Source organism: Topomyia yanbarensis, chromosome 2 (genome assembly GCF_030247195.1).
Source record: "Topomyia yanbarensis strain Yona2022 chromosome 2, ASM3024719v1, whole genome shotgun sequence".
NCBI lineage: Eukaryota > Metazoa > Arthropoda > Insecta > Diptera > Culicidae > Topomyia > Topomyia yanbarensis.
Window position 1 is genome coordinate 82,768,012 of NC_080671.1, and position 27,577 is coordinate 82,795,588.

Here is a 27,577-nt window from a genome sequence, read left to right on the forward strand (position 1 = left end):
TTAATAGGGTCCTGCCACGGAAGGCGTCTTAGTGCATAACGAACGAATTTTCTTTGAATTGCTTCAATTCTTGCTATCCATGTTGCTATCCGGACACGATAATACGGAGTTAGATTCCAATATTGACCGTACCAATGCGCAGTAAAGTGAACGGAGACACATTACAATAATAGTTGCAGTTAGTTTGCATCGTTGGCTTCTATTTATTTGAACTTTTCTATACTGCCAATAACTGAGAAAATATACAAACACGAGCCATATTTGCAAGACGGATAAGGCATAGTTATATTTGAATCAAGTAAATCGTCCCAAACCATGAATTTACCAGCAGAGTTCAGAAAAAGAAATTCTCAGGTGAGTAATAATGCAAAACTTCATGAAATAAATAAAAAATACCATGCGTCTCCATGAATAAACTAATTTTACAAATGAGCAAATATCAATCTTTGGCGCAAAACGGCGCAAGATGACATTATGATTTTTGAAAACTCGATAAAATTCTACGTTAGTTGTACTAGATGAGATTTTTTAACACGCTTTTACTGATAAAGAGATGACACCCTGAATGTAAACAAATCCGCCGTAAAAACATAGTTATATTGATTTCATTGGTTACTTTTTAAATACTCATTATTTCCCAAATCGAAATACTCCATTGAATTCCCGAGATGATTTTCTATTAGAAACGCCTAAATATGTTGTTAACTTATTATTGTAGTAGGGGAATGTGTTCGGTTGTCGACACACTTTTGTTTTTGGCTCGCAACATTACTCCAATTTAACAATATTATGGGAATAAGCATACCAATGAAAAGCTAGAGGCCTTAGCTAACAACTTATCGAAAAATTTAATTTATTCTGTCAACTTGAAAAAAATTGTTAACAATTTAGTAAAATGATAATTTTTTGCCATTATGAAAAATGTGGTCGGTTGCTGGCACCCTAAGAAAATTTATTAAAAATAGAAAATTTTTAATGATAATCATCAAGATTCAAAGGGAAATGGAAATTTATTCATTACAACAACCATAAAAAGCATTATGAACATCATTCTTCATCAGAATCACAATATGTGTATGTGAAAAATTAGTGCAAATATTACGCACTGCTAATGCACTGACGGATCGCATTCATTGCACTTGAGCTAGTTTCAGGCAGTCCATTTTTTTACCAAAGCTTCAGATCAGATAGAAGTCTGCCAAAGTGAAGGACAACCCCGCTCCTTCCCCCCAAATTGTCTGGTCGTGACAATCTGGTGTATACAGTACTACCTAGCGGTGAAAACACGACCAGGTGGGCTTTCTTCATGTAAATGTAAAACGCTACACCGGAAGTCGCCTTCCTGGTTTTTAGAATGGTGCCAAAGATCGATCTCTGGTATCTAAGCGTAAATACCGTTCCAAAATACCCATATTGATTAGGTTATTGAGAGCATTTGAGGTGCCGACAACCGATTTTAGTAACCTTTTTGAAAAGGGATCAAACAAAATTTTGTGGCGAACATTTCGGTGCTATTCAATGTTGAATCACGAAAAAAGAATAAATTCACATCGTAAATATTCAATGCGCATACTTTTTCGATCAATTTACTTCTTTCTATAACACTAAGTAAATCATCAAAGAAAACTTTTAAGTAGAGTTTTACTTGTTCAAAAACTATATTGGTTGTAGAACAGAGCATTCGAGTCTGTTTGCTTCAGCAATCGGCACAAAAATATCGTGCTAATATAACACACACATAATATTTATCAGAATGTCCATGTCTGGTTTCTGTCAAAAGTTACATAGGGGTGCCGACAACCGACCAGTGCCGGCAACCGAACACTTTCCCCTAGGTACCTATTAAAGCGAGATGAATTATAATGAACAAAAACTTTTTGTCACTCAAATTCTTGTAGATTTCCAAGACCTTGGCCAGTTCAGAAAATGTAGCATATTTTTCAATCGATTGACTCAAAAATTTGGCGAATACAGCTTTAGGTATGGTACATTCAGGAAAAAATATAAAAGGTATGAAAATCGACAATAAATTTTGGGGGTTTTGTCCAGCCCGGCCCCCCTGTGTAATGTGAACTTCCCATCCCGAGCTCGGATTGACGGTGACGAAATCGAGATGGTCGACGAATTCGTGTATTTGGGCTCACTGGTAACCGCTGACAATGATACCAGCAGAGAAATTCAGAGACGGATCTTGGCGAGAAATCGTGCCTACTTTGGACTCCGGAGGACGCTCCGGTCGAACAAAATTCGCCGCCGCACGAAGCTGACTATCTACAAGACGCTGATTCGACCGGTAGACTATGCTCGTGGAGGACCAACGCGCCCTTGGAGTTTTCGAACGAAAGGTGTTGCGTACCTGGTGGCGTGCAGATGGAAGACGGAACGTGGCGCAGGCGAACGAGTCATGAGTTGCATCAGCTGCTGGAAGAACCATTCATCGCGCATACCGCAAATATAGGACGTTTGCTGTGGGCTGGACACGTCGTAAGAATGAACTGCACAGCGAGCACGGTGGATCGACCAGATAGAGGAGACGACCTGCAGACCCTTCGAAGACTGCGAGGCTGGCGACAAGCAGCAATGGACCGAGTGGAGTGGAGACGGTTTCTGGATACAGCAAGAGGCAACAAGGCTCTAGCCTGAACGGTAAGGTAAGGTATTGTACATTTTGTTTACCGATGAGAAATTTTTCAGACGAGTAATCCTCAAAACGATCGCCAGTCTCCGCCAAAAGGTACCCCTAACCCTATGTTTCTAGAGAGCACAGCATCTAGTTTTGGTAATGGTTTGGGCAGGAATTACGATTACTGGTAAAACTCTCTTAACTTTTCGCAGACTATGTGGGGTCGGATACGACCCCATGTTCTATTGATTATAGGCTAACGCAGGCTGTTTGGGGAGGGGGAACGATTTTTCATTTTAGGTAACCTTGGAGGAGGTAAATTTGATATATTGAAAAAAATTGTGTTCAAATTCTTCGATAGCTAACCACGCTACCATGAGAAACGTGGTCGGATTTCGGATTGCGATTATTCCAAACACGCGGAGCTTTGTGGAGGAAATAATGATCAGACTACCTATCAATTTCGGACAACGACCCAGCTCAGCTCCCAGCAGAAACCGCAGATAGAAGAGATTAAAATCTTTTGATTTCAATAGAGGTAGCCTGTTGGGAATTAAGCCACCCTAATATAAATCTATGTTAAAACTTTCTGTTCAGTGTTCTTGTGTAGAGTTCATTTTTTTATTTTGATTGTAGAGGTTTTAACCTTAGGGTCAATTCACCTCTTTTTCGGGTTAGAAAAATCACTTTTTGAAAAATTTCTAACCCTATGTTGGGGGTTGGGAATTGAACCCAGGTGAGCTGCATACAGTTTAATTATAATTAATCGATATGTATATTGTCTGTGCTTATCATAGTGTCGATCAAGAGAGAATAATGATTTACCTTAACCCTCATAGTCTTGGTTAGAAAAAGGATTAAAAAATAAGCGGTCTCTTGGTTCCAAACCATCGCAGGATCAGTTGTATTAGTAGTATTTTTCCTTCAAAAAGCTCCGCATGTTTGAAATTATTGCAATCCGAAATCCGACTACGGTTCTTGTGTCCACTGATGGTCCGTGCTCGCTTGTGCTGCTATCGTAGAAGTTGAACAAATTGAAAGTTTTGTTCCTCTCTACTTGACTCAAAAAACGATGTTTCAATATTAATAAAGAGGTATTAGAAAATATGCGATCGGATACGGTCTTCGGCGCTATCGATTCTCACCTGGTCTGCGGAGGGTTAATATTGATCGAAAAAGGCATAACAATCAATGAGTTCTGAAACAGAATCTTCTAACAGACATTATTGCACCTTGTGTCCAGTCCAGAGCCTGTACAAAACCTTATACCTGCTAAATCATCCGAAGAGCACCCTGATAAAAGCTATATTTGTTCATGAAATGACGTTCAATTGTATAAAAGTAAGTGCAGAACTTTACGACATTTATTTAATTATTCAATACTATGTTAGTACACCTGCATTTCTCATATATATGTCATTTCATGCACAATCAATTATTACCTTTATAACATAATCATAAATTTTTCCTCACCCTGTATTGTAGCTGGCTGCATTGCGGAAATGCGTATATCATCACGGGCGATGTAGGCGTTATCGTCAGTATCACGTTGTCGTTTACGCCTGCATCGCCTTCGTTATTTACTCCACCCTTTAAGAAAAAATCATTCAACGAACGTCATTCGTTAGACGTTACGTCCAATGCTCAACGATTCACGTTTGACATGGGACTTATATTGAACGATTTTGTCCCATTTTTTAGAAGGTATGCTTCTCACTGGACAATTCCATAAAGGACATCCACTATTATACTTAATACTTTAAGCACGTAGAATGAATACCTTTTCTTAGCTGACTGACTTCTGATCTTACCAAATAGCTTCTTTGTCACAAAAAACTTTATATTCAGCACGAAGAAAATTTATCGATTATCTAGAGCCAAAAATGATATGTTTTTTTCATATATTTGGTCAAGTCCAAATTAGACGTCAAATCGTTTGTTTCGCTCAAACTGATACGGATCTATAATCGTGTAAACTAGCCACAACCCATCCAGACCTGGCTTACGTAATTTTTTAGAATAATCGCAGTATATCTGTAAAAGAAGTCCTTATTAGCGACATCAAACATATTTTCAAAAATAACAAATAAACATTTATTTTCGCGCCTTGTCGTAGTTTTCGATGTACCACTGTACGGTTTCTCTTATAGCCGAATCAAAATCGATGAATTGAAAATCCGGCAACAGTTTCCTTAGTTTTGCATTGGAAGCCGTCTTCTTATACTGTCCGTCTGCCTTGCTGGTATCAAACTCTAGCTTTCCTCTAAATTCAAACGCCCGCACTAAGGATTCCGCCAAATGTGCTATCGTCACTTCCGCCGTTTCGTCCACCGAGAGAATGATAGGTTCGACACTTTGATAGCTCCGCAGCACCCAAATAAATAACTTCGCTAGATCTTTGGAGTATATGAACTGCCGCAGAGGCTTACCCGTACCATAAACTGCGAAGGTTTTCTCTTCCTGCGCTTTCTGAAATGATTGTTGTGGTTTAGACTCAAACCCGTAGTTGACGGTTTCGCTTACCTCTGGTTCTTTCGAATACATTGTTTCGTGCAGCCGGTGGATCATTCCGGGAATTACATGACTCACACCAGGAGTGAAATTATCGAAGGGCCCAAAGACGTTACAAGGAACAACGGAAGTAAACATGCTACCATACTGTTCATTGTAGGCACGGTTAGTGATATCAATCATGCGTTTAGCGTAACTGTAACCAAAGTTCGATTCATGGGGCGGTCCATTATGAATCTGCAAGTGGTTAAATTGTCGATAAAAGTGTCAACGCCATCCAAACAAATGCCTACCATTGTTTCATCGATTGGGTAACTGGTTTTGTCCGGAAAGATGCAGGTTGATAAACAGGAGACAACTTTCTGTACATTAAACTCGTGACTTAACAACAGAACATTGTCATTAATTTGCATATTTTTTCGCAGAAAGTCCAAATTATTGTTCATATTATGGAACAATCCACCAACCATCGCAGCCAAATGTATCACGTGGGTTGGTTTGTATTTGTCGAACATGGAACGCGTCGATTGGAGATCTCTGAAAAGTGAAAACAGCTTTAGGGTTCTAACATAATAAAAGGACTGCCGATTTCAGATCTTAATTAATATAAATATATAATACGAAAATTATTTTAGCTTGTTATAAAATTATTAGGTAGGACAGTTGGCTAGTACGACAGGCCAGCGAACTTATAAAGTAGAAAATTCACAAGGACCAGTTTTTTTTAAACAAAACCAGAAACTAATATGAAGAAATACACAGTTGCTTAAAAACACAAAGGAACAAGTTTTAAAACTTTAATGAATCCTATTGAAGTCAGGTTGTTATAAACGTAGCTTCTCAATTCATGGATTTTTGAAATGACGAAAGAACAAATTAGGTTTTATACGTGGTGATTTTCTCCCGCATGAGTAGCGACTCAAGTGTACTGTGTACATAATTAATTTAGCCAGTTGATTTATATTACAAATAACCTTTTTGACAAATTATGCAATTCTAAAACAGAGTATTGTAATTGAAATAAGCTAAGCTCATTATATTCTCAAGGAGGCATATTCTGACCACGGCACTTACGTTAGATCCGCATCCTTGGATCCGACAAAGATCCATCGTTCGTTTGTTGGCTTCTCTTCGTCGATTACAGCTTCGATGGCCCTTCCAACTAGTCCAGTTCCACCAGTAACTAAAACTATTTTAGTCATTCTGCAAACAAATAAAGATCGTGGTTGAACTTCTAAGTTCCGACTACTGAAACCTTATCCGGTGTTTTTGTTGACGTTGGCGCAGTTTCCCTTGTAACAGATGGTTGGACGAAGAATGATAGCAGCACTCAGCAGAAGAATCGGAAGGATTTGCGATGACAAATGTGTGTTATTAGCGTTACGTTACATTACGAGATGTAATGTGCGAATCCAAAGTGAGATGGATAAACCAAAATAAATTCACAGGGTTCGCATCTCAACTGAAATAGTTATTTTGTTTGCTAAAAGATGGCGCTGTAGTAAAGAAAGAGTTGGTTGGATTACGAATAATCCATAAAACTTCTTTGTGACTGTAGCGCGTATCACATTCGTTGTATTATCTTACGACAAACGGCATTTAGTGATTTTTACAGTTTGTGATTAAATGTACATACATATATTGAAATTTATAAATCTTAGAAACATTTCGGAGAAATCAATCGATGCTTTTATATTTTCTGTGGTAATCTGTCGATTTGCGCGATTAACTATTTACTTAAAAATTGGATATGCGTAGAAATTACTCAAAATTTAGAAAAGTCCACTTTTAATTGAAATCTGTGTAGGAATCACTCAAAATTTGGAAAAGACAACTTTTAATTGAAATTTGAGAAGAAATTACTTAAAATTTTAAAAAGTTCGCTTTTAATTGGATATGAAGTCAGGAATCAGAATATAGGTTGATTTTTAGCCGGTTGAAAGAACCACTACCGACACTACACGGCTAATCTAGGCTGTTCGGAGAAGGAAGCTGACATTGAAGGATAGCTTTGTCTAACTTTTTGCCCCAATATAGAGATTCAGAGGTATGTACGGTTTCCATAATAACGTTTGTTACACTAACGCTCCTTCCCTTCTCGCGGTGTCTCTGGTAGAAAATATTTAGACAAAAAAATCAGAATTGATAAACTACTCACTTATCGAAAACTTAGATGATCCTCTTTCATCTCAGCATAATTTTGAAAAGTGCTATCGGGGGATCAACATTAATTTTTTAACATTTCGATGATCAGTTTTTTAGGTAATTTTTCAATTTGTAGGTTAAAACAGATATCTTCCTTTTAGAAGGTTAAATCAGTGCCAGAGAAACGGACTTGAAACGTTAATGAAAACTATCGAAGAAATCATCTAGCTAGTTTGGCGTAGGTAATTAGGTATCTTGAAATTCGCAAAACGAACGTTTCCTTCAATTTATTTTTCTTCGAAATATATTTTTACTCGGGATTCCTATGTAACTGGCGTTACATTCAAAATTCTGTTTTATGGATTCTTTGAACAATTTTATCTCAATTAAATTTGTTTTCGTTTTTAGTTTCGTTGAAGATTACTAGTTTAAACACGATCGAAAGACTCTCCCTTTAGAAAGACATAAGATCAGTGGTCCACATTTTAGTAGAAAATTATATTCTCCGCAAAATCATTTTATGTTCTGTTTTGTAGTCACCGAGCAAATGTTTGGAAGCAGAAGATTGTTATGTTTATAGGGATTGTGTATTTGTTCAAAGTAGCAATTATATTATAGGAAATATGGAAGGTTGAAATTTTAAAGTGCACTTTATCAAGTATTTCAATTAGAATAATCGACGAAACGAAAGATCTAAATACATCAAATAAAACTAAAATGGTCTTAGAAATCGGAAATGATATAATTTTGAATAAGAAAAGGGTCGGAAAAGAACCCCGAGCAAAAAACTCTACACGGAAGAAAATCCGTTCATAATTTCATGAACGTGAACTGAACGATTTACGAAAACCGTGACCAAGTTGCTAAACTTATGAATAAAAAACCTCGTATTCATGAAACTATTTGTGTTTTCTAAAAATCAGTTTGTCCCGAATATATACATGGCGTTACATTAGAATGTTTGGTTGGGTTATTGTTGTTGTTCCCTGGACATGATTAGTTTTTGTTGTGATTCTTGTTCATGATTTGAAGGATTTGAAGAGCTTATTCGCGATGCTTGTGAATTCTCATGACGTTAGCGGGATTAAAGTTCATGATTTCAAGATCTTAGGCGATGTTCGTAGTTTCCATTCACGTTATCGTGATATTTTAGTCATAAGTAGAGCGATTCATGTTCATGATTTCAGGATCTTTGTAACGATTTTAAATAATTTTGTCACGAGTTGTGTGATTTATTTTCATGCTTTCAGGATCTTAGTCACGATTTTCGTAATTTCTGTTCATGTTATCATGATATTTTATTTTAGAGTTTACTTTCAAAAAGTAATGTTACTAATGTTCATGATATCAGCAGTTTTATCATGATATTCGAAAATCTTCGCCTTATCGTGATCTATTATTTTTTGGTTACTAATGGGTTTTTTACTTGGAATAACGTGAAAATATGAACTGGATCATTATAATAAGACTCATTCGCGATATCTGGTTCTGTGAACTATATCACGCACAAAATTTGGGGTTCTCAGTGCAGTTTTCGTTTTCTGTCCGGACATTACAATAATGTTCATAATAATGTTCGAGGTTCTAATTTTTTTATATATCTACTGTTCGTACCTATTACTGGTCGCTAGCAGCTGGGTATTTCATAAAAAAGTGCATGGAACAAAAATGATTCCACGAATAATACTTCAAATTTTGTGAAAGAGTTGACGTAAAAAAATTATTACCGTGTTACATGAAATTGTAAATGTTTAGGGATATCTTCTAAATATCACAAGCGCGCAAATAGATACAAGATATATCGTAAATCATGTACTAGGTATCATGAACCAGTTCACGAATACATGAATAATATTTCATGATTTCGTGAACTATTTCACGAGTACGGATACTGGATCGTGACTAATATGTTAGGAATCATGAACCAGTTCACGAATACATAAATAATATTTTATGATTTCGTGAATTTTTTCACGAAAACGAATGATAAGTTGTGACTATTATATTAGGTACCGGTTCACGAATACATGAATAATATTTCATAGTGTCGTGAACTATTTTACGAGCACAGATATTGGATCGAAACTAATATATTAGGAATCATGAACCAGTTGACAAATGCATGAATAATATTTGATGATTTTTTGAACCATTCACGAGCATGGATCATGAATTAGTTCACGAGGATTGAATGGATTCATGAATAAAATTCCGAATTTCGTGAAATAGTTCTCGAAAAAATAGCCAGAATATTTATATTTATTGTTCCTATAACTATGAAACAAATCATGAGTCAACCTTTGGTTTTACGGATAATGTTCATAAAGTTGTGAACTAGTTCTTGGCGGAAACCGTGACTGAAGTTCACAAAACAAAAACAAATATTTCCACAAATGAAAGCGTTATGCGGGCGTTACCAAAGGGAAATTGAACATAATTATAAAAGCCATGATTTTTGGTCATGATCCTGTTTTCGTAACGTAAAAACGTGATTGTTCCAGAATTCATGGAACGATTTTGGGAAGAATTTCTAAAAAGTTATTATAACAGGTTTATAAATTCATGTTGAGTCAAAAACTCATCTGTTTAAGTCTTTTCACAACTCAATAGAATATATAATATTCTATTAAATTGATCGAAAATCCAAAGAGAAAGTTTTCAAAATTTCAACCAATTTCGGAAGGGTAATTCACAAAGATAGTTTTATCTCACTTATTTTTGAAGTTGAAAGTAGATATTAGGAACTAGGAAGCAGATATTATGCTAATATTTTTTTAAATCTAGTTTTATTTGAAACGGCTCAATGCGTTAGCACAACTGAGCCGTGGGTCTTTTTTTACAATAGGTAAAAAAATAAGAATGTCGGTCTGCCAGATCTTGTTGACGCAGTTTGCTGCTGCGTGTTGAGATCTTTTTCCTTGGCGGTGGAGCCGCTTGGGGGTCATTCGGAGTGCCTTCTCTCGCGTTATCGTTCCCGTCCATGTCGTCATCGGTACTGCTTTCTTGCTGTTCACCATCAGAGGTTCCTATTTGTTTCTTACGGGTCGCTGTTGTATATCCGTCTTCATCGGTATTTGCTTCTTTATTGGCGATGCCAGTTGTTGGCTTGGGAGCGGTTGTCGTGATCGTTGTACCTGCATTATTGGTTAATTGGACCGTTGTTTTTGGTTTATCTGAAGGTGTCGGTGGCTGCTTGTTAGCGTTGGCTGTAGTAAATGAGTTTTGGCTAGATGCTTCGGCGCATGTTTTTCCGTAGTGGGCTGTATGGTTACAGAATTGGCATGTTGGGGTCTGCCCGGGATATGTGGTTAGCGTTGTTTGCTTATAGGTCACGCCATCCTTTGGTGATTTGCATTCGATAGTCATGTAAGAAGGTATAGGTTTAGTCACTCGCATCCTCACAATATGAACGCCGTTGGGAATGCCGGTGAAAAAAATTCTCCAGGTGTCATTCGTAATAGATTCTACTTCTCCATATTGCGACATGATTCGTTTGATGAAATCTTCCTTCGTGCGCAGGGCCAAATCATGGATACGCACGTCCACCTTGTCGTTTTCCATATGCACGGGGATCTTGATTCTGGTGTTATTAAATTCGACCTCGTGTTGCATGTTGTTCTTTGCAATGAAGTTTTCGGCCTGTGCTAAGCTTCTAAACGTGATCAAAACACAGTTTTTTACGTGATGTAGCTGAATGTACGTAACTTCAGCGAGATTAAGCTCCATTTTCACTTTAACTAATTGTTCCACTTCCTGAACTGTGGGTCTAACACGAGTTTTATTAAAGTTGATCGAATTCGTGTTATCCCATAGCACAGGCACTTTTGTTTCATTTGGCAAACTCATTTCACTCCGCAGCCGGGGGCAACGATACAATTTGTATGTGCACTGATATAGAACAATAGCTAGCTTGATTCACTGGTGCCTATAGCCTGTTATAGCGTAGCGATTGTTTTGCTTCTGCTTTGTGCGACGTCAGAAGATTGACTGTTATGCTAATAATATTCTTATAGCTCAGTTACTAACAAACACTGTAATCATTGAAGTCGATTTACATAAAAATGACTTCTCGATCAAAGGGATGCTCGTTTGTGAAAAAAGTTCTTCTAAATTTAAATATTAAATAATACATACACATAACTAATTAAATTCAACGCACACAAATATATCACAAAATAAAAATTTATTTTTTGATACAAATTATTCAGAAATGCTAAAAAAAGTTAGTTTCATGGATCAAAGAACAAATGAATAATAGTTTACATATTATATAAACTTAGATATTTGTTTTTTAATGAAAACTTTCGTGACCCTTAGTAAGAATAATTCAAAACTTGTCTCGTTTAAAAGGGAAGCAAGTACCCGAATAGTGAGTACATCAGTGATATTGATTCGTTTGTGCTAATATTGTTCTACCCTCTGGTAAAATATCCCGAGTAAAAATATTATTCAAATTTAAAATTCGAATCAACCCAAAAATGGTTAAATGCTGGTCATTGGTGTCTTCGGGGGTCTTTATTAACGTAACAAGTGCCTCCTTCTTATACTGTATGTCTAAATATTCATCCCCCAAAAAGCAATCTTCAAAACTAATCATCAAAATGTTAAAAAAAATTTGTTCTAGACCCCCCGATAGAACATTTCAAATTTAGTCTCAGATGAAAGAGATTTTTACGATATTTTTTGTCTTGTCTTGTCAGTTTCTTCATTTTACTATTCTTACTATTTTTTCGTTCATTCATTTTAATCATTTTATCCCAACAATGGAGTTGACATAATGTTGCTCCATTAATCTTATAACTTTTTTAAATACTGTTTAATTTTTCATTCTAATGATTTAATCTACTTTTTCTCTGCATATTTTTCGTCTTTTTATTCATTTTATCAATTCTATTCATTTATTTATTTTATCCATTCTGTTCATTTCATTGATATTAATGATTGCATCCATAATAAATTATTTTATGTTTCGCTTTTTTTAAATTTTGTTTAAATAATTGCTGTTATTCATTTTATTCACCCTGTTTGTTTTATTCATATTATTAATTTTCGTTTTCCTTTATTAATTTTATTTATCTTGTTCACTTTGTTGATCTTATTAATCTATTTCGTTTTATTTATGTCACTCATTTCTTGCAATTCATTTTTCGTTTTATTTATTTTATTTCACTAACCCATTTTACTTTATTTTATTTATATTATATTATAATTATGTTACTTCTATTGATTTTATTCATTTAGCTTATTTATTTAATTTAATTGATTAAATTAATATAATTAATCAAATTAATTATTTTTTTTAATTGATTTAAAAAAAATTATTTTAATGAATTTAGTTAATTTAATGAATTTAATAAATTTAATTAATTAAATAAATTTAATTAATTTAATGCATGTTATACATTTTATTCATTTTATTTGTTTTATTTATTTTATTATTTTTTTCATTTCATATACTTTGTTCCGTTTTTCGCATTTTATTAATATAATTAATTCTGTTTGACCATTTCTATTATTCATTTCATCCAATTTGTTAATTTGACTCGATTTAGTGTTTTTTAATAATTTTGTACCTTTTTAGGAGTGTTGTTTAGTTTTTTATTTAATAAGCTGAACTAATTTGACTTATTTATTGCATTAATTTGATTTAAAATAACTTAATAATTTGATAACTTTAGTGATTTATTGATTTTTCAATATCATTCGTTTTATTGGTTTTCTATAATTTCTTCATATTATTTGAATTTTATTCGCACAGGACTAAAAACTGTGTTCATCGCACCTCTAGTTGGATGATTATTTCGTATGAGTTCTGCAAACCAATGGCCAATCCAACTGTGATATGTAGGGGAATTGTGGGTAAAACCGACACCCCACAACTTTTCCTAGATATCAAATTTTTATTCATTTCATAATGACACTTTATTATTAGTACGTTCATGTAGATGCATTTGAAGAAAAATTGGATTTACGTTAGTACGCCGAATGTCATAAAAATAAACAAAACATGCGACAGCAGCGTTCATACTCGTCTGGATGTTAAATTTTGTTGGTAGATGTTAAGGTTTTAACCGAACAAAAGTTTTTCAAATCACCACATTTTTCAGTACCTATTATTATCGGCGTTTCCTATAATCAACTAGGTGCATTGAAGACGAGTTTAAGAAATTCAATATTTTTAATTGTTTTTATAAAAAAATGTGCGCTGTTGGGGTAAAACCGACACCCTATGGTTAGGGTAAATCCGACACGCTGTTAAGATGGTTGTGTATACTTGCGATTCATTACAAAATGCTGGGGATCTTTGTGACACTTCAATTACACTATTAGAACACTATAGTAATAGCAGAAATGCACAGAAATACTTTTATCTTATAAGTCTCTTTAAAAATCAAAAATTGGAATTTTTACTTATCTAATTCCATCGAAGCTTTTGCTATTTCTGCAAAAAGCTCATCAAACCGAATTTCTAGTGTTCTCTTGGTTTGTTATAGTCGAACTTTATCACAATGAGACAATGATCTTATGTATACCACAGTAGATCGTTGATAATCAGAGTCCGAAAAATCAAATCTAATAAAGATAGTTTTACTAAGAAGTGTGTGTGTCACTTATGAATGAATCCGATTAGCATAACGTAGAACGCTTGCAAATCCTCTATTACGTAATAAAATGACACTGAAGGTTGCAATGATGTGCGTAATGATTATTTGGAAATACCCATATCAAGAAATAATCCTATAGCATATAATACTCTTATTTATAGTACTACGCTTTCGAACTTTCTTCCCCTGATGCAGCTATAAAAAGCACATATTTACATCATACATACTCACACTTTATTAATCACGCATATATCTCATTTTTAATAAAGATAAAGATTTTAATAAAGTGGAGAGAAAATAAATTAAAGGGGGTGTCGATATTACCCCTATGGGGTGTCGGTTTTTCCCGCAGTGCATGCAAAAAGTCACTTTGTTTTCGAAGTTTACAACCAATAATTTTTATTGAAATCAATTTTTTGAAGCGCTGAAAAAATTAAGCCGCGTTAAGAATTTTCTGAATGCATAAAAATTATAATTTTATTGGTTTTGTGGCAACTCAGAAAAAGCGTTAACCTTAGGGTGTCGGTTGTAACCATTATTCCCCTATGTGAAATATCTGATCTCACTGTTAGATGGATAAAGTCGGTTTTTATATTCAATACTCCGACGTGTTAAAAAAGATGTAACTCTTTGATAATTGAAAAACCACTCAAATAAAACAAACTTAGCAGTTAAAATGTTTTCAGATTCTTTTGTCCTAGTTTGACTTAAATCATTCGAAATTTTGTCACACGAATTTTACAGTATGTGGAATACTTTGTACAATACAAATTAACAGCTATTTAACAATGAGTTTCTTTGCAGAATCAGTTTAAACAAACATTTGAATGAAAAACATTGACATCAAGAAGTTAATGTGGGGAACATATAGGTTATCAATGTTACCCTGGAATACGAAAACGGACTTAAAAATTGAAACCGTTTTGGAAAAAATAGTAGTAAGTGGACAATTTCAGATAAAACCATCCCATCTTGTTCTTCATACATTGGTACATGGTTTGAAAATATTTAAACTTGAAAAAAGTGTTAAACTAGAAAAAATCTTTTTAATCGACTCGTAGTTGTCAAAATATGGAGGCAAAAATGTTGACCGTTTTTTCGGTTGTATTTTCGATAGATTTTTTTGAGTCCTCCTTACTTAGTTCTAAAGCTAACAAAGATGCTTTTTTCTGGAAAACTGACTCAGACATCACTTCGCTAAAAGTTTAGGTAATTCTTTTAATAAAGCCGGATTGACTAGCAGTCTTCGACAAAGTTGTAAACAATTAAATTATATTATTTTCACTTACAGTGATAATACGATGCATACAGTGCCACCTAGCGGCGAAAATGCAAGCTTGTGGGTTTTCTCCATGTAAATTATCGAAAAATCTCATACAAACTTCAGGCACTTTGGTCCGGTAGCTAGACTTGTCCGATTTTCTTAAAATTTAGTGCAGGTACTCCTGGTGGGACTAGCAATTGACTCAGGGGTGGGCCGATGGAGTTTTCAAAAATTGATTATTTTCCTGGGCAGTTTAGTGTACATATATGTTTCGTTTACGATTCAAACATGATAATGGATAATGGACTATGTATTTCTGAACTCAGACCAAATTATTTTTTCCAATCAATATTCCACTTCGTTTATAGATGGTCGAGTTTCACTGCACAATCAATATTAAGGTGAATCTAAGTGAACGCATCGGCTGGATATTCGGTTATTTTCGATGTTAGCCATCTTTGCTCCAGAAGCTTTGTGCATTCATTTATTGTGATTGTTTTGGGGAGGCGTAGAAATCGAACCATCACTGGTGGTTCAGTGACAAGCCTTGCGTTAAGATGGTGGAGTCGCCTTTTCTGGTGTCAGTGTTAGGCACTGAACGCGAAATGAGACCGACACAAAATCAATTTAAATAATAACAATAATCAGCATTTTCACCATTCGTAAGTACAAATCTAGAATACCTCAATGGTTATGCTTTTATTACGAAACATCGAAATTATTATTAATGTGAGCAATACAATAAATTCAATGCCAACAACGTAATATAGCCGAATAAACAAAACTCAATAGTAGATTTTAAGATACGATGCAAGCCACATTTGTTCAATGTGCCTCCGGAGATTCAAATGTTTTTCAAATATTGTATGAATATTGCATGAATATTGACTCAATAGACCCATTTTGTACAGAAAAAAATGGTTTACCATACTTTGGTTTGGAACACCCCTCAATATAAGAATGCTCATAGAAACATCGGCACCAATCGAAAAAAATTGTACACGCAATACATCCCACCAAAGGTCCGAGGGTCTTCAAATATCATCAAACGATTTAAAGCAAAGGTAGTGTCAATTTGAGTAGACACTTTCAATCACATTTTGACAATGGGATTTTTGATTTTTTTTGAGATTTTACAAACAACGGTCCCAGATGTCCCAGATATTATGAACAACTTAATATTTGCCAAATCTGCGGATCGCTTGCCAAACAAGGATTTTGTAGCGACATATTTTGCCACAATTTCTTGTGCAAGTTCTAATACCGTGCTTGTCGCTCATTTTCGGTATCTTTTGAACTTTATATACGTGTTCTACAATACGTTTTATTGTTTTTGTTAAAAATAAATTGAAACTTGAATCGAAATGTTGGATTGACACTTGAACTATCCTGGGCATGCATTTCCCCTTTTTTTCTACCGCTACCATCACTCCGCGTGGTTATCTGATGCTCTTTAAACATTTTGTTCACATGGGTATGCAATTTCAAGCTGCAACCGACCCATAGTTACCCTCACGATAAACAATTGAGTGAAACCTTTTTTTGCAAATATACCATAGAAAGACTTTATATTCATCCTAAGTTCGGGGCCCCCAAAATTCCGGGCCACTGGCTCTGGTGATACTAGCTTAAATAGTTACTTCGTTAGTGCTGTGATGTAATCGGGTGGTGGCAGGGCCGGCGAAAAGCGTGGGTAGTATGGGTAGTACTACCCACTCGAAAATTACCGAGAAGGGAATTACCCACTCGAAAGTCTGGAACAAACCAAAAACTGAGATTAACCACGCGTATGTGTCTTTCTGCACAAAATTCTTGCGTCTTAAATTCTCAATGTAAGACAATTTCATATTGTTATTCACATACAAATTTCTTTGCTTTACAATTTAAATTTCTTGGGAATATGGGATGATAATTAGGATTTCTTTGAAAAATGGAATTATTGTTTTTTATGCTCATGGGAATACATTTTGACACATCCACATCCTATAACAAAGAGCTCAGAACGGTAGACAAAAAATATTAACACAATTTTATCCAGACTATGGGAGAAAGTCGGAAATATTTTTATGGACAAGATATACAATTTGTATTTTTTTAACATTGAGAAACATTAGAAGACTTTCGAAAAGGAAGGCAAAAGATTATTGATTCCAACATCAGTAGCAGAGACCGTATCGGAGAAAGTAAGGAAAGGGCGGACAAAAATGACAGCGAAAAAAGTAATTAAACTTGTAGCTTTGTGGCAAACGGAAGATTATTATCAGGACATCATGAACCGGATCGCCAACTGGCCTCCTTGGATCGGCTGGGAACTGTTGGGATCACACTTGAAGGTAGTTGTTAGCAAGTCATCTAATAGAGAAGATATGATAAATTTGGAGTGTAGCCAGCACATCTCTGATTAGAACCAGGCCGAAGGGACGGAGATCTGGCGCTAGAACACTAGGCGCATGACCAGACAACATGTTTAATGTCGCGATAGCCGTCACCGCAAGCGCAGATAATGCTCTCTATGACCCCAATACGTTCCCATTCAACGTATAATGATTGGACATGACCCGAGATACAACCCGAAGGAAGTCACGACCTTCCTCCTTCCTTTTTAACCAAGGTTAGTTGCTGCATTTGGGATTCTTAAACTTCCATTATCCCACGAAATTTGCCAATTTTCGAGCGTTGTCTGACAATAAATACTGAAATATTCGTTTAAGCTGCGTGATTTTTCATTAATGCCTTCCAATATCTTAATGTGCCCGCCTTCTCATTACCATTCTAATTTAAGTGCCACTTTTCTCATAACTTGGACTAAAGCAATGCGAAAGAACTCAAACTAGTATTTGTATCAGGTAATCTGGCACGATTTTAACATAAATAATCTGGGAACTCCCATATTTTCCAGGAAAAACAAGGGGTGCTTTCCGTGCTCCATCGATCGAAGCGCCCACTTGGAACTGTAACGATGGGGATATGGTCGTAGATAAATATAAAACCATACGTTTTGTGGGGAGAATTCTTAGCGCGAGTATCTTTGCTGTCAGATAAATTTGTGTGTTTGTAGAACAATTATTACGTTTATATACATTATTATAATTTCATCGGGAACGTCTATCAGTTGAATGTGAATCTACGAGGAATGCAGTTGTCACCGATAAAAGATTCTTAGTTCCGTGTATTCCGATCAAAGGTTGAATCGTGTACACAACGTAGGGCCCATCTACCAGATGAAATATTGTTTCTCTTTTTAATCCGTTGACGAACCGCTGCCAATAACCGCGTTTTTCAGTTTTCATCAAGGTTTTCATTTGCGTTTCTAACGTCGCATATATTCGGCAAAATTTGGGCGATCCGACGTTCAAAAAGTCCTCATAGGACCTTTTCGCATACAATTCTGAGAACTCTCTGTCCTCAAAGGAGTGGGAAACCGTCCACGGTTGTTCGCGCCGGGTATTTGTTTAGTATGACCTCTAATCGCAGTGTAGAAAAACAAGCCAGTCCAAACGTTGTACACTTCCACCGGAGGAATTCCTTATGTTGATTCGATTGTTTCGGATATAGTGGACGCGTAGCTCTTTCAATCAATGGCCACACTAATTTTAGCGTGGTAGGGTACAACAATAAATCTAACGCACTCGGCCACGCTGGTAGGCATTCGTGTCATTTCCACTGTATTCAAGATGGTCATAATGAAATTGTCGGGAATAACATGCAATAAGATAGATCGGTTATCAGAATGAAGACAACCCCATGGCATACCGTGGAAGTTGAAGTGTTCTAGAACCAGCTGAGGTAAATCTTTGCCTATGATTCGGATTTGATTGAAATAATAGCACGGTTTCATCCCCAAAACGCTCCTCAACAGTATTTTCTCGATCAAGGCAAAAAATGTTAAGATTGTGGAAGCTCTACGTGGGAAGTAAACCAGATTGTGTAAAACCTAGGAAAATAATAGGACTGAAATATAGAGACACTGTGAGTTTCACTTTCCGAGACTAGGAAGGAAGGAAACTTGGGGGAGGAAATGATTCTCCTCATTCGAAATTGTCTGAATATAGCTCTTTAGTGAACATGGAAGCGGAGAAATTAGTCGTGGCCGGTACTTTCTGTGCTATTTCTTTCCAGCGTTTCTCAAAAGAATGCTTCAGTTTTTCCCCGTATAATTTAAATGTGGGATATGTCGACAGTTAATTCGGAGTCTTCCCACGGATGAAAAAAATTCTTGATCTTCTCCGCATCTTCCACACCGTGCCATGTTTCTACGATGGGCCCATTGTTTGCCACGAGGGCAGTTCTTGCCCCGCGGCATAAAAAGGCGAACAAGTAGACGAACCCGGTTCAAAAGAACAAATTTTAGAGGAACAAATCCGGCGAAAGGCTCGAAATGAGGCCGATGGAAAATAAGTTTTCTTATACTCCTCGATTTTTGCTGAACCCAATTGCTTGCATGCCATAATTTTCACTGACTGAAGCGCAGGGATCTAGAAGGAGCCACCCCCTATTTCGCAATTACGACCCTTCTTGGACACTACACCATCAATCTCTACCTTCCGGGCGGGTACGTAGACAAAATTCTTCTTCGTACACGGTCGAGTGTTGTTTAGTTAGATCACGCGTTATATCGATGATATTAAATGGCTTGTCTTTGGTGCGGATGTAGCCTATCCAGGGGCCGGTTGCATTAGATATAATTTGTATCGAAAATGACTTATCGGCATTATCTTTGCCATCGGAGAAATATTCAAATCGACCTCCTCTAAGTCTGAAAGGATGTCGGTCGTCAGAGATACCTTCCCATTAGTCAACACTATCATGCGGGCTTCAGTACCCGCGAAAGAAGGTTTTATAGCAGGTAACGGAAAATAAATACAATGAAATATAAAAGACTGGAGTTGGTACTAAGCTGTGGAACATTTGTAGTATCTGTATTCAACAAACACATTTTCGCTGAGCCGTCGGACAAACAGCCTTGTTAACAAAGAGTGTTTCAAAATAGCCACCAGATATTATCGGGGAATTTTCATTTTCACTTACACACGCCATATCTGAACTTTCGTCAATACGGGGAGAAATCACTTCGAATCTTACTACCCACTCGGGAAAAAGGTGTTCCGCCGGCCCTGGGTGGTGAAAAAGGGTGTGTTTTAAAAGCTCGTCAAAATTTCATCAAACCAAAGCAAAACATACAAAAGTGACAGAAAACTAACATAAATCAGTACAGCCAGTTTTAATACTTTTTCATCAAGTAACGAAGTAACGACAATGTATTTTTCGAGGTGCCTGGAGATCGTAAAACATGTCCTCAACAAAGCGGATCATTCCGTATTAGCATAGTTGTATTTGGTTTAGGTACAAACGAAATAACAAAACCAACAATGAATATGTAATCGAAAAAATATGCTCACTCAATCATAGATTTCAGATATAACAGTATTTAAAATTTTCTATACATATTCATCGATGTCCACCGAGTCGTAGATGTTTCACTAGGAAATCATAGACAAGAGACCATTTGATTTAAAATTCTTCCAACATAACGAGATCACTTCAACAAATGTTTAGAAAGCTGAAGTATCAGCCAAAACCCATTTGAAATCGAAGTGTAATCCGAGAAACTCATCATAGTCCAGTAAAATTAATAGACCCGATCTTCTCCACATAATGATGCAAAATATATGGTAGAGATCATTCATCGGATTACGCGCCGGAGAAAGCCTTCAAACGGTTCCTGCCACCTTTCGGAGGGGACATGAGTTACGATCTATTGCACAGTCAAAACACACTTCGCTGCCCTCCCAGGCCGTAACAAGGCACAGATTGGAACATGTATACTAACCATCTCGCATTTCATTAATTGAATTAAACGCCCGTCCTCCCCCGCACTCTCTGTGCAACACTCGGGCATAAAACAGAAATTTTAAATTTAGCACCCATTCAAATCATAATCAAAGCTCATTTAGCTTATTTTCAATCCCTTCATAAATTCAGCTCTTCTCGCGGTACACCACCGCGCACCAACCTCCCGAGAATTGTCATGACCACCGGACGGGCTGGGGGCTATTCTAAGGTGAAACTGCCGATCCGTCTCCTTCTGCGTCCCACCGAAAACCGGCGCATCCAAAGTGCAAAAATAATTCAGTTTTATTCAGCCTCCGGCGAACTCTGCTACTCAGTTGGCACCGTACCGTAGCCTGCAGTCGTAGGTTGACCACCGAAACCCCCAATCCCTTGGAACGCCCTCGACTCTGCTGCACCGGGCTGCAGCGGTCACCATTGTTATTAATGGTGATTATTTGTTAATCGACCCAAGTGTTGGTGCGATAATTCATTTTAATATTTTTTATCTATTTTATAATGCCAGACTTACATATTCATATGTGGAGCTCCTTCTCCATTGTGACCCGACCGTGGGGTACGTACGTACATATGTGATGTGTTGGACGTTTGCCATCGTCGTTGTTGTCGTTCCACGGGAGATTAGCACGTGTGGGCTTTTGTTGCGAAACGGTGTGATGTACGCCTGGGAGTAAATCACCACGCGCCGCGCGTTTCCAGGCTCTGCGTAGACGGAGCGTACGTTGGAGGGTTTCGACTATCATGCGTTTCTAGGTTCGTCGGTCGATTGCTAAGTTTTATTTTAAATTTATTTTTAAAGAACTGATTTATTTCTCGGGAAATTATTTTAAAATAAATGATAATTAAAAAAAATTCGAGAGAAAATCACATTTTTTCACAACGATCCGCTAAATTCCGGTCCAAGGCTGGAAGCAGTTTGACCCTTCCTTGTGCCAGTCAAGACACAGCCCACAGGAAAGGTCGTCATGCCACACTGGTCGGGCCGCCGCCGTATAAAGACCATTGAAACACTTTCTTCGCTGACTGCTGACAGTCCCGGTGCGCAACTACCACGGACTTAGTCGTATAAATAACATTCATTATAAAGTGTGAATTATTTGGCTTGTCACAACAGCTTATTGAAATGTTTTAACGATGCAGTGTCAGTCGAGCTAAATATGGTGTCATGACCTGGTAGGGATGTTCCTTTTCATGGGACAGCTAAAGCATAGCCCTTAATAAAAATGGTGCGTCTTTTAAGACTCCTTCCGATAATAAGACAATGTTTTTAATTTTTTCGAACATCTCTCTACAGACAAGCTTTGTCAAGGCTTCACTCAACTAGTTCTGTATTCCTACTTACAATTGCAGCAGCTATGAATCTGGCTTTCGCGTCTAAGATATGTCTCATTTTTCATACGAGTGCACCCACCTCAGTGATAGAGAACCGCAGGTCATTCCGAGTACTGAATCTGCATATATCGGGCGATTTAGTCTAGTTTATGACCACTATAACAATAAGCCGTATTTCGATCGAGCCAATGAACATTTTACTATTTCACTGTCACAGTGTTGAAACCTGGAAACGTCAGCTGCATTTTCAATTGGTCACAGTCATATTTACGAATCCAAAACGTATAAGGAAGCATGCAATTTATTTTACTGTGTTTTATTTCTGCAATTTTAGACCGGATGGTAAATCAATTTCGCTTTTGACACATTCCGCGGGCTTGTACTCCAGAAGGATGTTTTTCTTTGGTCTTATTTTGGCATCACAAATTTTTTTTCGTTTCGGTAGTGTTTAAACTATTGAAAAATTATGTAATCAAATTTTTGACATGGAATCAAATTTTTAACATTTAATTTTAAGTTGAATTTCACGGAAAAATGGTTTCTGAATCATTGGCTTCTAAAAAAAGTTCTATTTCATGAAACTATTATTGAAATTTTAATCTGTTTAAAGGAATTTGTTCGTTATTGAGTGTAGAATAATAAAACTAGAAAGATTTTCACTTATATTTGACTACTAAATTTTTTTGAACTAATAGAAGTTTTGATTATTTCTTTGTTGTAACGTCACGAAAAATGCATATTTATTCAGTTTATCAAAAAATTACAATTATGTTCAAATTTATATTCCGGATTCTGTTTGTATTCAAAAATACTTTTCCAAAAAGCCTCCGACTTCTTTTATTGGATGTGCGGAACAAAAGTTACAACAGGATACACTTTGCGTTGTAACGTCACGTAAATCAACTTTTATCAGACGCTTAAATGATTTTTCAGATATAGTATTAAAGCTTACTTCGAATGGTTTATTAAAACGCTTTCAAGTTGTTTCATAAACAGGAAATTATACTGACGTGATTTTTATAAATTCAGAATGTACACCCTCAAGTGCTTAAGGGGTTAGGGATCATCCATAAATGACGTTGAATGGGGGAGTGGGGAGTATTGTATTTTGTGATGATGTGTGACGACAGGGGGTAGGGGGTCATATCATGCTACGTAGCTTTTTAAAAGGGGAATAACTAACATCGTTTTTTATTTTTTTATATTTTTCGTGGACAAGGGGGGGGGGAGAATTATCGTCAAGCTACGTAATTACCAGGGGGTATTTAGAGGTTTGTGACAAAATGCTACGATGGGGGAGGGGGGTGTTAAAAATCACTCAAAAAATGCTACGTCATTTATGGATCGTCCCTAAGGAAAAAGGGGCAGTTAAAGTTGGATATTGATGGTTTTTACGAAGGTATATATAAGGGACATATAGAGGACATCGCGGCTTGCCAACACATCTCGAACCGTGACGTTGGGTGGTCTTCCTCGGGCCCGGAGGGTGTCCATAAGCCTCCACGAGCACAATACGTCGGAGATGTGCATCCAGCTTGTAATGGTTTGCCATGAGTCGCGACATCACATGAATGAAGTCACGACCCACATCCATCCCCTTGAACCAAGGTTTCGTCGATACCTTAGGGACTATCGAATGTAGCCACCCTCCTAGCTTCCCATTGCTCCACGAGGTTTGCCAACTTTCGAGGGTTCTCTGATGAGTAATACTGAAAAATTCGTGGAAGCAAATTGGTCTTTCAAAAACGTCACCTTCAAGGGCACCCACTTTAGCTAAGGAGTCCGCCTTCTCATTGCCCGGAATGGAGCAATGAGAAGGGACCGACACCAAAGTAATCTGGAAAGATTTGTCAGATAAAGCACTCAGTAGCTCCTGTATTTTCCCCAAAAAATACGAGGAATGCTTTCCATGTTTCATCGAGCGAATAGCGTCAATAGAACTCAGACTATCCGAGACGATGAAGTAATGGTCTGCGGGTAATGTGTCAACGAGGGGGGTATACTGAATAGCAGCTAGTTCTGCGGCGAAAACTGAAGCTGGGTCACTGATTTTGTAGGAGGCGGTGAACTTTTGATTGAAAATACCGAAGCCAGTGAACCCTTCGAGGTTTGATCTGTCAGTATAAAACATCTTAGAACAGTCGACTTCTCGGAATTTATTATAAAAAATGTTTGGAACCACTTGAGGGCGTATGTGGTTCGGCATTCCACAGATCTCGTCTTTCATGGATTTGTCGAAGAAAACAGTAGGTTCAGAAGTATTTATGAAATGGACATGGTATGGATTGTAAGAAGAAGGATTAATATTCTGCGCCATGTAGTCAAAGTACAGGGACACGAAACGGGTCTGAGAATTGAGCTCAACAAGCCTTTCGAAATATTCCATCACCACCGGGTTCAAGATATCGTATCGAATGAGGAATCGATATGACAGTTCCCAAAATCGATTTTTCAGCGGGAGACAGCCCCCCTAAGGCGATACGCAAACAACGATACTGAATTATTTCGAGTTTGATGAAATGTATGTTCGCGGCGGAGCGAACGCAGAAGCATCCATATTCCATTACCGACAGTATCGTTGTTTGATACAACCTAATTAGGTCTCCTGGGTGGGCACCCCATCACGTTCCGGTTATTGTACGAAGAAAGTTAATCCTTTGTTGGCATTTCTGTTTCAGATACCTAATGTGGCATCTCCAAGTACCTTTCGAGTCGAACCAGACCCCTAGATATTTTACTGTGAAGACCTGAGCTATAGTTTGACCCATTAGTAGAAGCTGTAATTGTTCTGGTTCACGCTTCCTAGAAAATACAACTAGCTCAGTTTTCTCCGTGGAGAATTCAATACCCAGCTTAATATCCCAAGCAGACAAATTGTCCAAGGTATTCTGTAATGGCCCTTGTAGATCGACAGCTTTGGGTCCCGTTACAGAAACCACGCCATCGTCTGCAAGTTGCCTTAACGTGCAGGAATTGTCAAGACATTCATCAATGTCGTTGACATAGAAATTGTATAACAGAGGATTTAAATATGAACCCTGGGGAAGGCCCATGTAACTAAATCGTGATGTCGATAAGTCACCATGCGAAAAATGCATGTGTTTTTCCGACAACAAGTTTAGTAAAAAGTTGTTTAAAGTTGCTGAAGGACCATGCTGGTGCAGCTTCTCTGAAAGAATGATGATAGAAACTGAATCAAAAGCCCCCTTTATATCTAGAAACACTGATGCCATCTGCTCATTGCTAGCATAGGCCATTTGAATTTCGGTTGAGAGCAACGCAAGACAATCGTTCTTCCCTTTGCCTTTGCGAAAGCCAAATTGTGTATCTGACAGTAAGCCCTTTGTTTCGACCCAATTGTCGAGGCGGAATAGGATCATTTTCTCGAACAACTTCCGGATACAGGACAGTATTGCGAGCGGTCGATACGAATTGCGATCGGAGACTGGTTTTCCTGGTTTTTGGATGGGGATGACCTTCACTTGTCTCCAATCACGTGGGACAATGTTAGCCTCAAGAAACTTATTAAATAAGTTCAACAAGCGTCTCTTGGCAGAGTCAGGCAGATTCTTCAACAAGTTGAATTTGATTCTGTCTGGTCCTGGAGCTTTATTGTTACACGACAAGAGAGCAAGTGAGAACTCCACCATCGAAAAAGGTGTTTCGTTCGTTATCGTGACGGGACGCGGCACGGTAGATCTTCTGTGCCAGGGCGGAATCCGGACAAACCTTCTTGGCGAAATCGAATATCCAACGGTTTCAATATTCCACGCTCCCATTAGTACTGTTTCGGTTTCGCATACGTCGGGCTGCTCCCCAAAGAGAGCTCATCGATGTTTCTCTCGTTAATCCGTCGACGAACCGGCGCCAATAACCGCGTTTCTTGGCTTTCATCAAACTCTTCATTCGCTTGTCTATCATCGCGTACTGTCGAAAACTAGCGGGTAACCCGTCGTTCCGTTTTAAACGCGGCGGCCTTCTCTGCGTACACGTCTGAGCACTCTTTATCCCACCAGGGATTGGGAGAACGTTTTTGTATGTTCGCGCCGTGTACTGGCTTAGTCTGAGCTTGATTCGCGCTGTCGAGAATCAAGCCAGCCAAAAAGCTGTACTCTTCCTCCGGAGGAAGTTCTTGCGTAGATTCGATATTGTCGGATATCGCGGCCGCATAGCTCTTCCAATCGATATTTCGTGTGAGGTCATACGAAATTTTGATTGATTCCAATGGTCTTGAGCTGTTGGTGATCGAGACTACGATCGGCAGATGGTCGCTACCGTGGGTGATCAGGGATTAACTTCCACGCGCAATCCAACTGTAGCGAGGTCGAGCAAAGGGATAAATATAATGCACTTAGCGTGCCCAGGAGGAGGGATCCGTGTCATTTCACCCGTGTTTAGAATTGCCATATTGAAGTTGTCGCAAATATTGTGAATTAGAGGAACGGTTATCATCATAAAGGCCACCCCATTCCGTACCGCGAGAGTTAAAGTCTCCTAAAACAAGTCGCGGTGCAGGCAGGGATTCTATGATGTCATGTAGCCGGCGGTGCCCAATCGTGGTGTTGGGGGGAATATATATGGAAGCAATGCAAAGGCCTTTGCCTTTGGTTGTTACTTGACAAGCGACAACTTCAATACCTGTTATCGAGGGAAGGTTAATTCTGTAGAAGGAATAGCGCTTTTTGATCCCCAAAAGCACTCCTTCGTAGGGGGTGTCTCGATCCAGGCGAATAATATTAAAATCGTGGAAGTTGAGATCTATATCTGAAGTTAACCAAGTTTCACATAATGTAAATGCATCGCAACTCAAAATATTTATTAAAATTTTGAAGGAATCGCTTTTCGGGATGATACTTCTACAATTCCACTGTAAAACAGTGATCAAATCCGTGACCTCGTTCGATGAGTTAGTCATCGAAGGATACAAACGCTGAAAGGAGGGGCCATTTTGCAGTCAACTGCTTCAAAAATGCTCTTACTGTAGGGAGAAAAGCTAACATAAGACTTTTAATAGGATCAGTAATATTGAAAGTTTTTATTAACCAGTCCACTATGTCCGAGAGTTTGATAATTCCAGTGCTGTGATTATTCTCGAACTGAAACAAAGGAACACTTGGGATTTTTGATGTTCCAAGAAGTGCTGGGAACTCCTTCTCTGAGCTTAATCCTCCGAGACCAGGAGCTAATTGCTTCGGTTTGGTTGCAACACTTCCAATAGATGTCACTTTCGGAGCCCCGTCAAGGGAC

At 37.5% G+C, this 27,577-nt stretch overlaps 1 protein-coding gene across 2 annotated transcripts; it reads right to left on the reverse strand.

Moving 5' to 3' along the window:
* Window positions 1–4,015: 4,015 nt before the first annotated feature.
* Window positions 4,016–6,455, reverse strand: LOC131678650 (probable GDP-L-fucose synthase). 2 transcript variants are annotated; one of them, XM_058958891.1, is made up of 5 exons: window positions 6,209–6,455; window positions 5,428–5,671; window positions 5,147–5,371; window positions 4,716–5,092; window positions 4,016–4,657 (listed from the first exon to the last, which is right to left on the reverse strand). In XM_058958891.1, the coding sequence occupies exons 1-4, from the start codon at window positions 6,334–6,336 to the stop codon at window positions 4,718–4,720; spliced, it is 972 nt and encodes a 323-aa protein (XP_058814874.1). In that variant the 5' UTR covers window positions 6,337–6,455; the 3' UTR covers window positions 4,016–4,657; window positions 4,716–4,717. The 2 variants fall into 2 exon arrangements, with proteins under 2 accessions (XP_058814874.1, XP_058814875.1); XM_058958892.1 differs by lacking the exon at window positions 4,016–4,657 and having other exon boundaries at window positions 4,694–5,092.
* Window positions 6,456–27,577: the final 21,122 nt, after the last annotated feature.

Bases quoted from the DNA above. Each gene is read 5' to 3' on its own strand.
- LOC131678650 (XM_058958891.1), bottom strand. From the start codon at position 6,336: ATGACTAAAATAGTTTTAGTTACTGGTGGAACTGGACTAGTTGGAAGG. The intron at 5,672-6,208 runs GTAAGTGCCGTG...TTCACTTTTCAG, and splicing joins TCCAAGGATGCGGATCTAAC to AGATCTCCAATCGACGCGTT. The intron at 5,372-5,427 runs GTAGGCATTTGT...AACCACTTGCAG, and splicing joins ACCCAATCGATGAAACAATG to ATTCATAATGGACCGCCCCA.